Source organism: Acomys russatus, chromosome 23 (assembly GCF_903995435.1).
Source record: "Acomys russatus chromosome 23, mAcoRus1.1, whole genome shotgun sequence".
NCBI lineage: Eukaryota > Metazoa > Chordata > Mammalia > Rodentia > Muridae > Acomys > Acomys russatus.
In genome coordinates this window covers 34,232,974-34,245,738 of record NC_067159.1, presented here as the reverse complement: position 1 = coordinate 34,245,738, position 12,765 = coordinate 34,232,974, and the positions used below count along the sequence as shown (strand labels likewise).

At 35.8% G+C, this 12,765-nt stretch overlaps 1 protein-coding gene across 2 annotated transcripts in view; it reads right to left on the bottom strand.

Moving 5' to 3' along the window:
- Tbck (TBC1 domain containing kinase) overlaps positions 1-12,765 on the bottom strand; it is a 145,171-nt gene that overhangs the window by 109,622 nt on the left and 22,784 nt on the right. For both annotated transcript variants that reach the window (XM_051165504.1, XM_051165503.1), the window contains exons 4-7: positions 11,593-11,707; positions 9,203-9,276; positions 4,102-4,243; positions 499-559 (exon numbers count right to left, since the gene is read on the bottom strand). In XM_051165504.1, coding sequence (XP_051021461.1) covers positions 499-559; positions 4,102-4,243; positions 9,203-9,276; positions 11,593-11,707 — 392 coding nt within the window. The remainder of the gene's footprint in view (positions 1-498; positions 560-4,101; positions 4,244-9,202; positions 9,277-11,592; positions 11,708-12,765) is intronic.

Below are 12,765 nucleotides of genomic sequence, written 5' to 3'. Positions count from 1 at the left end.
CTTTATATGAAATAGTCCCATCAGTTTTCTCTCCTTTATTACCATACATTTAATTTATTCCACTCTAAATTAGATTACACATTTGTTACTAAAAATTCCAAACATTATACACACACATACACATTTAAAAAAAAAGTGAATATTCTTCTTAGATTGTTTTTCATATACAACTAGTCTCATTGTAAAGGTAGCTCAAGGTTTAGATACAGTGTCAGAAGTATAGTTTTACATTCTATTACTTTGATTATACAAAGTAGTTTACTTGGCTAAATCATGAAACTAAGATTTCTTTCCATGCAGGTTCAAGTTCCTTTAAGAATAAAGAAAACTGCTACATGTTTTAAAAGACACTTTGCACGATACTTTCTGAGGCTTACCTCATCAGCAGCAACCTGAAGACAGGCATTCACTGTTTCAGGACAATATTTCAATGCAGATGACAGAAGTTTCTATACATTGATATTATAGTGGAAAGATAACCAAATGCATGAAACTTACCCAAAGTAAGCAAAAATTTTAGTCTTTCAGAAATATCTAAGCTCTGAAACAATTTTCTCCCCTAAAATAAAGTGAGAAAATAAATTATTATTAACATTTAGGTTTCCCCCAACGGTATTTTCATTTATCTCTGGAGTTTTATTGTTTTTTTTAAAAATCAGCTTGACTAAGAAGAGCTATTGCTAAATTGACATTTTTGAAGGGTTGTATAATATCTATTATTTAAGGCACCAACGTCTTATGATCATTAGATCCAAATGTGATTGCAAGCATTTATCACTTTTGAGAACAACATATTCTTGACTGTTAGTTTTTCCCGATCACCGAGAGTATTGTTTAGTAAGACACAGAAGGCCCTGGCAGTCCACCCTTGTAATCCTTCTTTATGTATCTTGCTTAATTGTCTTCTCTGCACTGATACCCACCCTCAGCGGTTCATCCGCCTCTCAAGCAACTTCAGATTGGCATTCGCTGTGTCTCAATAGTACCTGAGCTTTTATGCTGTCTTTGATGCTCCTGGAGCTGGGGACTGAGCCAGAATTCAGGCAGCTCAATCAGCAGGGTTGCCAGCATAGCGTGATGTCACCGTGCTCTCTCCCAGCCCTTCCTATATTCTTATTTTAAGACAGTCTTTCCAGGCTGGCCTCAAACTTGGTTCTCCTGCCTCAGAGCAGATGGTATTGCAGGCTGTTTTAAGATACACATTGCATTTTAATTGTTTTTTTATCAGTTGCCTCTGGAACCCCTTGACATGAATTTGGGAGTCAAACATTTTCACCTCCAAAAATTATGTATTGAACAATTGTATGTGACCAAGTTGGATTCCTCTATCACCTAATAACTAAATAACATTGATAAATTACGTAATTATTTTATACCTCCCATCTCTCATCTAGTCTTGTAGTTTTACAGATATTTTAAAATTTTTATTCTAAGACATGGTTTCTCTGTGTAGCCTTGGCTGTTCTGGACTCACTTTGTAGACCAGGCTGGCCTCGAACTCACAGCAATCCACCTGCCTCCGCCTCGTAAAGTGCTGGGAATATAGGCATGCAGTACTATGCTCAGCTTGTAAAAAAAAATTCTACTGTATAAAAAGTTCCATTTGATAGTTGACAGTTGTTGGTATGCTATCCATTTACATCTTATTATTTTCCATAAAAATCTAGGTACTGAATGACATAAAAGATTTAAACTTATATGTAGCCAAGTATACTTAAGCTGGATGCCCAAACTTATGGACCACTGAAAGTGATATAAAACTACAGTAAACTTTTTTTTCACTGACTTTGCACAACTCTGTATCCCAGAAAATCTGTAGATTGTAATATAATTAAAGTTCTAAGACAATGCATCTCACTTCCCTTCTTAAACTTCATTGCAAACAGTAAACACTCAGCAATGCTTGTGGAGTTGAATTTCTTAGATAAGAAATGCCTACATTGTAAGACTTTTGCTGTCTATTTCAGTAGCAAAAGACAAACAATGCATACTTCATACTCCAATAAAATGTTTGTTTCAGCTGTGATTTGGAATTATATTGTCATTTTCTTAATAATAAAAAGTTAGAATGTTTAGACAAATCATAATACAGAACAGAATATAAAGGATTTTCTTTAGAAAATGAACTAGCAATATATAGATCATATTACATTTTAATATTATTAACAGCAAAATCTAATATTTGTAGTTTGTAATACAATACCCTACAGTATAATATATATAATTTCATATATTTTCCAGTAGCTTTATAAAATAGACAGTAATATTATTTATAGAAATGAAAATGATGCCTTGAGATTTAATTCTCCAATAAGAGTTTTATGTCTTTGGAAGCAGTCCCTGAATTTGGATATCTAGCTTAAGTATATACTATACTTTGAATGTGGAATATATCTTTAAAACCTATATATTGAAACTTGGTCCCAGTCTGCTGCTATTGGGATGTGATGGAAAGTTAAGAGGTGGGGCTTACTGGGAGATCATCCCATCACTGGGGGCATGTCCTAAAATGGGACACTGGGACCCAGGGCCTTGCATCCTTGCATGCTTGTTTGTGAACACACAAAGACACACACACTCTGTCTCTGTCTCTATCTCATCTCCATTTAATTGAGTTTATGGGGGAGGTATATGTGGGTATGAGCATGTGAGTCCTGGTACCCATGGAGGTCAGAGGTGTTGGGCCTATCAAGCTGTAGCTACAGATGGTTGTGAGCCATTGGATATGGACGCTAGGAACCCAAAAGCTCTTCTACAAGAGCTTAACTGCTAAGCCATCTTTGTAGCCCCCTCTTTCTCCTTTTTCCCTTTCAGGCATGAGGGGAGTAGCTTTACTGTCATATATTTCTATAGTCAGATGCTGCCTCAACTCAGCATTGGCAACCAGCAAATAATTATGGACTCAAACACCTGTAACTATGATCCCCCAAAAAATCTTTTAAATTCATTTCTTTACAGTAACAAAAAGCTAACTATAAGGCTGGAAATGCAGCTCAGGTTGATTGAGGCCTAGCATGAATGAAACCCTGGTTTTAACGTGAATAGTGTTATGTGACTGTAATCCTAGCACCTGGGAGAGGACGAGGATCTAGAGTTCAAGGTCATCTCAGTCAAGAGGCCCAAGTGGGCTACAGTGAAATCCTGTCCCAAACAAACAAACAAACAAACAAACAAAAATGACAAGCTATGTTCAGTAATATAACATCACACAGCTATATCTTGTAACACCAGACTTAACCCAGATTTACTTGTTGTATTGAATTATTTCTCAAATATACAAAATAGAAAAAAAGTCAAACTAATTCTTATCAACAAGGATAAATGAATTATCTACTGTTTTCAAAATATTTGGAAAATCCCTTAGATAACGAAAAAACAGATGGGTGTCTTGTGAGTTTCTTAGTGCTATGACAAAATATCTGTGACATCAGCACAGAAGGAGAAAAGATTTAGTTTTGCTCATAGTTTCAAAATTTTCAGTTCATGCTTGGCCTGTCTCAAGGCTTTGGGTCTTAGGTAAGATAGAATGTCATGGCCGCAGGGACATGCAGTCAAGAAAGCTGCTTCCCTCTTGGCAGGCAGGAAGCAACAAAGTTGGGGGATGGGCACCAGGGACAAGATTTCCCTTTAAAAGCCTGCAACCAGTAACTTAGTTTATACACTTACTAAAAGCCTGAACATTTTAAAAAATATCAAAATAAAAATTACGACAGGAAATAGGGCGGAGAACTGGAGAGATGGCTCAGCAGTGAGAGGACTGATGCTCTTGCAGAGGACCCAGCTTGGGTCTATAGCACCCACATGGAAGTTTACAATCATCTTTAACTCCAGTTCCAGAGGACTCACTGTCCCCTTCTGGCCTCTCTAGGCACCGGCCAAACAGTACATCACATATGTATACTTAGCCACTCTGACTTTCTGTCTGTCTGTCTATCTGATCAAATGGAAATTTAAGTCAAATTGAGAAATAAGTCTTTTCTATGTATATCTAGCCAATTTGTACTGCAAAATATTTCATTATTATGTAAGCTTCCTCTCTAAAATTTAAATTCTAATAAACACATAATTTATTTTATTAGCTTAATATTTCTTTATACATACCACACAAAGCTCAAATAAAATTATCCCAAGAGACCATACATCTGATTTGGGGCCAGAAGGCAGTGGTTTTTCATTTGGCACATGATCAGTAGTTTTGAAAATTCCTTGTGCAATCACTTCAGGTGCCAGATATGAAGGATATCTGTAACACAAGTGAAAACGACAAATACTTACAATGAGATACAATAGGGATAGAAAGAGCACCTTCTTATAATTAATGCATGAGATGTAAAAATTCCACATGATTAAGTACTCAGTGATTACTAGAGAGGATCTTGAACTAATCATTGAAACGCAGGCCTTTCTAAAGTCTAGGAAATGAAAGAGAACACACACGAGGCTTACATCATTCTAAAGACATCCTGTCTCTCTGTGGCATCAATTGGGCGTCTTGCTTTTGTCTGTGATTATATTATATTGCTATTACAGCAAGACTCTAGGTTTCCAAGTGCTTTCCCTTCCTCTTTTTAGTCACTCTTCTGTTAATAGTGAATCATTTTTATCATTTGACCTTTTAAAGAGATATTGGTTATTTTCAACAGTGTCATATTTTACTTTGGAGTTGCTGTGATAAAGCAGTAGCCAGAAGCAACTAGGGCAGGAAACGTTTACGCCACTTTCTGATTATACTCCATCACTGAGAAGAGTCAGAGAAGCAGAGTTCATAGAGTAACGCTGCCACTGGCTCGCTCAGATGCCTTAGCTATAGCTCAGGGGTGGTGCCACCCACAGTGAGCTGGGCCTTCGCACATCAGTTGTTGATGAAGACAGTGGCCCACAGATTTGCCTACAGCAATCCCATTGAAGCTATCTTCAATCACGGTTCTCTCTTCTTGGATGACTCTCTAGCGTCTGTCGAGTTGATAAAAATCTAACCAGCGCAAATGACCCCTTTTCAACAAATACATCATTATTAAACTATAACCCTTCCTTTCTTGTTTATCCGAAGAGCTCGTGTTAATAATGCAATATAGAACAGCATAACTTTAAAAGTGCCAGTCTTTAAGAATTCAAACACTTGTATGACCAAATTGTCAGGTCTGGGAAACTAGTAGTGGATAACGGATTGGTGCGCTCTTGGCTAGGGCAGACTATCTCCTCGTCTTTCAGCAGTTCTTAGTTGTTTGTAGCTCTGTGTCTAGGGTTGAGCTGCCCTCCTTGCATGTCAACATATCTCTGGTGTCCTTGCTCAAGCCATGTGTGGACAGCCTGTTGAGAGAATTCTCTGTTGAGAGACTTCATGGGTGTAGTATATGGGCTGAGCAGATTATAGTCATGTATTTAGGAACATAGACATTGCACACATACATATATAGCAAAAATTAAAGAAAAAGAGGCCACGGTTTTGAAAGAATGGGGTTGGGGTACATGTGAGGGTTTGGAGGAATGAAAGGAAAGGGAATTTTAAAAATTCAAACATTTTAAATCTGACATAATTTTAAGAGTTCAAAGTCTCTCAACTATGGATTTCTATAAAATAATAATTAAGTTAATGTTCTTCTTATTCCAAGGGGGAAGAATCAAGGCACAGTCCTAATCAGATCTTGCAAAAGCCAAAATCCAACATTATAAATATCATTATCCAAGAATCCTGTGAACCCAAAATTGAATTACTGGGCACAGCAGATAAGCACTTTCAATTTTAGTGTCATATGCATATGTGTGTGTGTGTTTCTCAAATTTACTCATGATCACTATAATTTGAAAATTTTCCTTCATTTGCATTATTTTAGAACACTAACTCTAGGCAAAATACATGCAAATATATGTGACATCCCCTCCTCATGCTATCATTGCCAGACCTTTTATTTATATGTAAAATATAACTCATTTAAGTCTGGATATACAACTCAAATAAAGCTAGTTTATTAAATTGTTAAATCATTATTCATCATGATGACATAAATATTCTTTTAATTTACTCATGCATTCTCATTATATATAAATTTGTAGATAACATCTACCCTCCGGTGAAAATACTGCTTTTCTAAGTGAATGTGTGGAAATAGCTATATTTAATGAAAAAAGCATCAGATGTAATGGTCTAGCCTTTGTGTTCCATTTTGAACTATGTGTCTTTGTTTTGAGGCACCATGGATGGCTTGTATATGTTATGCAATTGCTTTGCCCTAAATATCCTCCCCAACAAAACCTGTGCTTTAATTTCAGTAAATCTGATGGCTTTCTTCTTCTGTAGGAAGGCATAAGGATGCCCACCCCATAGAGTTGTTGTAATATTAATACATAAAGATGCTCTATAAATATGGAATATGTGACACAAACCCATACTTTTATCATTGTCATTATAATGCTATATCCAAATGGTAAAATATTTATTTTTATTCTTGACTTCCAATATTTTAAATCAAAATCAAAGTACAGTTAATGAAAAGCCAAGCAAAGCTATAATTAAATTGGTATGCCAAAAATCTTTGGACAGAAACACAGAAATAACCCCTGCTCAAAATATTCTGGGTTCCCTTTAACCAGACAGAAATTTATAAAGAACCTTAAAACAGTTTTTTAATGGAGGGCATCATCTTTCAGCAACTTTCTCCTAAGTGTGTCATTTTTACACTCAATGACAATTACCGGAACTTTACTTTGAACATGGCTACTAAGGTAAATGCAAGTGGCTTTCATCATCTGCAGTTTTAACCAGGCACTAAACTACTGGCCAATCATAATGAATGACCAATTTCTAATTCTTTCCAATATTTTGAAACAGATGGTAACACTTACATTCCTTAATATCTGTCACTGGAATCAACTGTGAGCCTCCTCTGATGTAAAGGCTCTTTCTGGCCTTGCTGTTTGATCACTTATTTTATTTTTCCTGGCTAATATTTCACACTTTGCTCTTTATGCCTTCTAGTAAGATCCTTTGAAACTCAGACTTCAAAGCCAACTGCGCTGAATGTTAACACAAGATCATGTGTACCAAAGTATTTTGAATTAAAAATGATTGATATATTTTAAGAAAACTCACTTCTATTTATCACCAGAAACTAATGTACTCTTAAATGTTAAGTCAGAAACTTAAAGTAACTTTTATGTTATGCTTTTAGTTTTCTTTCATAGAAATTGATTTAGACAAAGTGCAGAAGTAATAGTCATATCTCCTACAGCTCTTTATGGAAAATGGTAATGATCACACAAGGAAGAAGCGTAAGCTTACCTAAGAACTTGTAATAAAAAGGATATTTCTTCCATTAGGACTTAACTATTATTGTAACATTTTTATGTTTATAAATGAAATTATATTCTACCATTAAACTTATGTGAAATGTTAAGATCATGAATTTTCATATCTTAATAAAGATATGAAGAATAAATTAGTCACCCATTTACAAATGAGTTACTTGAGGACAAGAAGTAATATTAGCTTTGTGCATAAAATAGGCAGAGCAGAGAGTGCTCAATAGATGTTCCTTTACTGACTAAAGTCTCGATAGCCTAGACTACACAGTGAGTTCAAGGCCAGCTTGAGACAAAGCTCAGACAAACGAAACAAAAATAAAGAAGACACCTACAGGCTGGCCATGGCAGAGCACACTTGTAATCACAGCACTCTGGAAGCAGAAGCAGCCAGCCTGCTCTACACAATGAGTTCCATGCTATACGATAGCCAGGGCGATTTAAATAGACCCTATCTCAAAAAACCAAAATGGGGGGAAAAAAGGAATCTGCAATCTAAGGTTTTAGAATAAAGGAGGAAAAATTTTAAAAATCTGAAATTTTAAGCAATATTGTACTCATGGGTAGACTACTGTCTATCACAACCCCAGTACTAGTACTAGTGGGTAGAGCTGGTGTTTTGGAGCCCAAGGAGAAAGCATAAGTGAATGCAGTTAAAAACAGCTACACTGCAGGTGCAACAATGTGAGTAAGGTTTCTAGGTCAGATAACAATGTGTCAATGTTGGCTTGATCATTTTCATCATTGTTCTGAAGTTATGCAGGAAAAATCCTTATTGTGCACTATCAGCTTAAGTTTTAGAAATCTAGACCGAATACGTCTACTGTTAGACTGTCACAGAAATATCAGACATACACAGATTCAATCACGGAAAACGAGAGACATTTAAATACAGTGAAATGTTAACATGGAGAAGCGGAAGGATATTCAGGAATTACTTTTCTTACTTTTGTTGAAAATACTGTAAACCTAAGAGGTACATTATGAAAATGTTTCCGAGGAACCATACAATAATGCAAGTCTCTATCAGAAACATATATCTAGATATGGCACGAAATACAGTCCATTCATTTCTTGGAGGGCAATGTAGAGCTGGAATTTCACAATGGAAGCAATGAAATAAACAGACCTCTTCAAACATACTCTTCTCTTTATAGAATGTATCCCATTACCTCCAATATCCACAATGAATTAACTTGAATTTAAAAATACAATTTTATCTTAGAGAACAAGGAATTAAACAAATATAAAACATAAAATTGAAAGCGCAACAAGTGATGTTTTTTCTATCCATAAATGAACAAATGCTACAGTTAGGAATCTGGTCAGCATGCACTCTATTGCCAGCTTTTTGATCACTCCCTGGCCAGGCCACAAGGGAGGAGGATGCATTCAGTCCTGATGTGATTTGATGAGCGGGGTGGGGGTGGGGGTGGATGAAGCTGGGGTTGGTGGAGCTGGGGTGGGTGGGGGGATTCACCCTTTCTGAGAAATAGGGGAGAAGGGATGGGGGAAGAGGAAAAGAGGGTGAGACTGGGAGGAGAGGAGAGAGGGGGTTACGGTCAGGATGCAAAGTGAATAAATAAATTAATTAATTTTTAAAAAGAATCTGGTCAGGTTTCTTGCCATAAACCACTTAATCTAAATGAAATGCAATAATTAAGAATATCATAAGGCAAACAAGGCAATGAATTGTGACTCTTTGCGCTTATTATATTAAAGAACCATTCAGGAATCTTTGCAATACTGGGAAAAACATTTGTTTACTTGTCAACAAAGTATAAAAAAAAATAAGATGTAGTAAAAAAAGCTGTTTTCATGTCAAAACTCACTAACTACATATATATTATCAAAGTTCATCAATGTTAAGATAGAATTTAAAATAGAGATAGACAACCCTTACCCTATTGGGAAATCGACATCATCACCATGAGCTGTCATGTGATAAAGCCCAAATTTAGCCAGTTTAATATGACCCTACAATGAAAAGAGAAAATCACTATGAAATATTTTAATACAATCACCAAAGAAAGTCATCACTATATGTTTTATAAATAATATGTATTATGCAATTCAATATAATATTTTTAAAGATTTCCTTACATGTGCATATATGCATGTCTTACTGTATGCTACTGTCATCAGATTCCTTGGAACTATAGTTAGAGGCAGTCATGAAAACTGCCTGATGTGAGGGTAGGAAACTGGACTCAGGTCCTGTGGACAAGTAGCAACTGTTTTTAACTACCAAGCCATCGCTCCAGTAACATACATAATATTTTACAAAAATACTACCGTTTAAGAACTTGTAAAACACCATGATTATACACAGTCATCTGGCATATTTAGTATGCTTTACACTCATTACAGATGCATAAATGCTTGTGGATGCATGTATACTACAGTATATACTAATACTATCAAAATGTCTAGTCAGGGGCTGGACTCAGGGTTAAAGAGCACTTGCTGCTCTTGCAGAGGACACAGGCCAGTTACCTACATTCTCATAGCAGCAAACTACTGTCTACAGTTCCAGTTCCATAAGACCCCATCCCCTCATTTGGTCTCTGTGGGCATCAGGTTTGTGCATGGTGCACAGATAAATATGCAGCAAAAACACCCAAAAAGTATTATATAAAGTAAAATTAAATGTCTTTTTTAAAAGGTAAAATCATGTCACTCACATTATTAAGGCACCAAGACTTTCTCTTAAAGAAAAAAGGCAAATGTTGTCTTTTTTTTTAAATCCTTGATTATAATGTTTAATAGAAATTTTGCAAAGGAATTTTCCAGAGACATGCAAAGACATTAGTTGTGAAGCAGTAATTCTTAGTGTGAAAAATTTATAGTTATAAAAATGAAGATTTTCATTACCTTGTTAGATATCTAGTTTTGTTTGTTTTTTGTTTTTGTTTTATTGTGGCTTTTGGTTTTTCAAAACACAGTTTTTCTGTGTAGCCTTGGCTATCCTGGACTCACTTTATAGAGACCAGGATGGCCTCAAATTCACAGTGATGTGCTTGCCTCTGCCTCCCTGGGTGCTGAGATTAAAATATGTGCCACCTTACCTGGCTCTAGTTATCTTTTTACTGTTAAAGACTAACAGTAACAGCTACTAATGTGAGCTCCATAAAAAGTTAAACATAAGTTTTATATCTCTTAAAATGTTCCTTTTTTTTTTTTTTTTTAAGGCTTGGGTTTTCTTTTTGTAAAGTTGACCTTAGACAAGGTTTGTCTAGTCAGCATAACACGTTGTACTTGAGAACACCCTGGTTTGGCTATCAGACTGCTGTGAGCCTGAAATTAATGAGTGTTGCTTTCTCCGTGATTTTTAATCCCATAGAATAGCCACATTAAACTTTGAGGCTCAGAGAATAATTATATAGAAATTAGTGTCTCCTAAGTTACCCAGAAGCAGTTTCTACAGCTATGGGAAAATTAAATTGTGATTATCCATAAAATATGCCACTTTGCTACTCATTAGTGTAGGAGGGGTTTTACTACATTATTAATGCCCTGTTAGATTTCTAAATAGAAAAGAAGTAATCCCACAGCAAAGGGGCTAGATATGAACAGATGGCAAATAAGATCTATGAAACAAGAAAGAAGAAAGATGTAAAATAACATGGCTGTGCTTATGATAACGGCATTCCATATGAACGGCTGACACTGTTGTCTTTCCATCAGTCCCCCTGACAGGCGGGGCTGCCTTGCCAAGCCACAGGGAAGAAGATGTGCTCAGTCCTGATGCAACTTGATGTTCTGGTGAGGATTGGCATGGGCGGGTGGGGGGGCACTCCCCTTATCTGAGGAGGTGGGGAGGGGACAGCAAGAAGAGAGAGGAAAGGTGGGACTTGAAGGAGAGGAGGGATGAGGGTACAATGTACAGTAGTAGCAGTAGCAGTAATAATAATAATAATAACACTGATAATAAAGATGTAAGCAACTCAAGAGGAGGAACAAGCTGGGAACTCATTGGATATGTGCTTAGTGGTTTCTTTCATCGAATAGCTATCAAGCTCAACTCACATAGGACACAGCCCTTTAATAGAAACGTGAGTGAGTGGAGAAAATAAAGTACAAAGTTAGAAACTAAGCTGGAGCATCGTAGAGAATAATCCATGGATATGTTAAAAACTGTTCTTTTCATCTGCTACAAATCTATCATTTGCATACGGTCATTAAAATATTCTGAAAACATGTTGTTAGTCTATGTTCCTCTGAATAATGGAGGATTTCAGGAGTTTTCATTCTCAAGCAACATAAAAATATCTATTACTGGCTGAAAATTACCTTTCGATCCAACAGGATATTATGAGGAGACAGTGCCCGGTGTACTATGCCATGCTTGTTCAAGTACTGCAAGCCCTCAAGAACCTCAAATGCTATGCACAAAACTTTTGAATAACTGAAAGAAAACAAAAAGTCAAAGATCAATTACAAAGTAAATACAGAGTCTGTTTTAAGGAGTAAAATTAAACATAATAAAAGCATTCAGATAGTAATGCTTTACTGTACCTCTTCCATTCAGAGAAAGTACATCAGGCACTTCTTTAAAAATATCTACTTCTACTTATTTCATATTTTTTATTATAACAAAACTGATGTGATATAGAATCCTACAATTTAGACTACAATAAAAATCATCTTTGTTTTCCCAGGAAAGATTTTAATTTGAGTAGTATCCACTATTTATAGCAGAATGAGATGCATTTGCCACTGACAGGTTTGGTATTTATCAGTTGTATTTTTAAAATATCTGGAACAAATCAATAAAACCCATGTATCATGTACAAACAAAAACAAAACAACTAAGTCCATGAAAATAAAATGCATTTTATACTATAGACATTACATATTTCCATATCAACTCATAAAACATTTCCAGTAATTCATAATTTATTAAACACTCACTTTAATTCTTTACCTATCTTATGGAAGCCAATCTCACAGAGATGCCTTTTTACCCCCTGTCTCTCTTTCTTCCACTCTTTGTCCCTTAGTTTCTTCTTCTTCCTTTTTTTCCCCCCTTTTGTTTTTTCCATATAGAGTTTCTCTGTGTAACAGCCCTGGCTGTCCTAGACTCACTTTGTAGATCAGGCTGGCCTTAAACTCATGGAGATCCACCTGCCTCTACCCCATGAGTGAGTTTCTTTTATATTGAAAAGTACAAAGAAATCATTCAATTCAACATTCCAACTACCAATATTAATATTTTAATAGGAGGTTTTTTATAACCATGTTTTATTTTCAAATTTTAGTATCCGAAAACAACCATAAAAAGTAAATTTTAAAAGAGCTATAACCTCTGAGGCAATATTGGAGGTTAGATGGAATCATTGTTTTTGTTTTGTTTGTTTGTTTTGAGACAGGGTTTCTCTGTATAACAACAGCCTTGGTTGTCCTAGAAGTCGCTTTGTAGACCAGGCTGGCCTTGAGCTCACAGAGATTTGATTGCCTCTATCT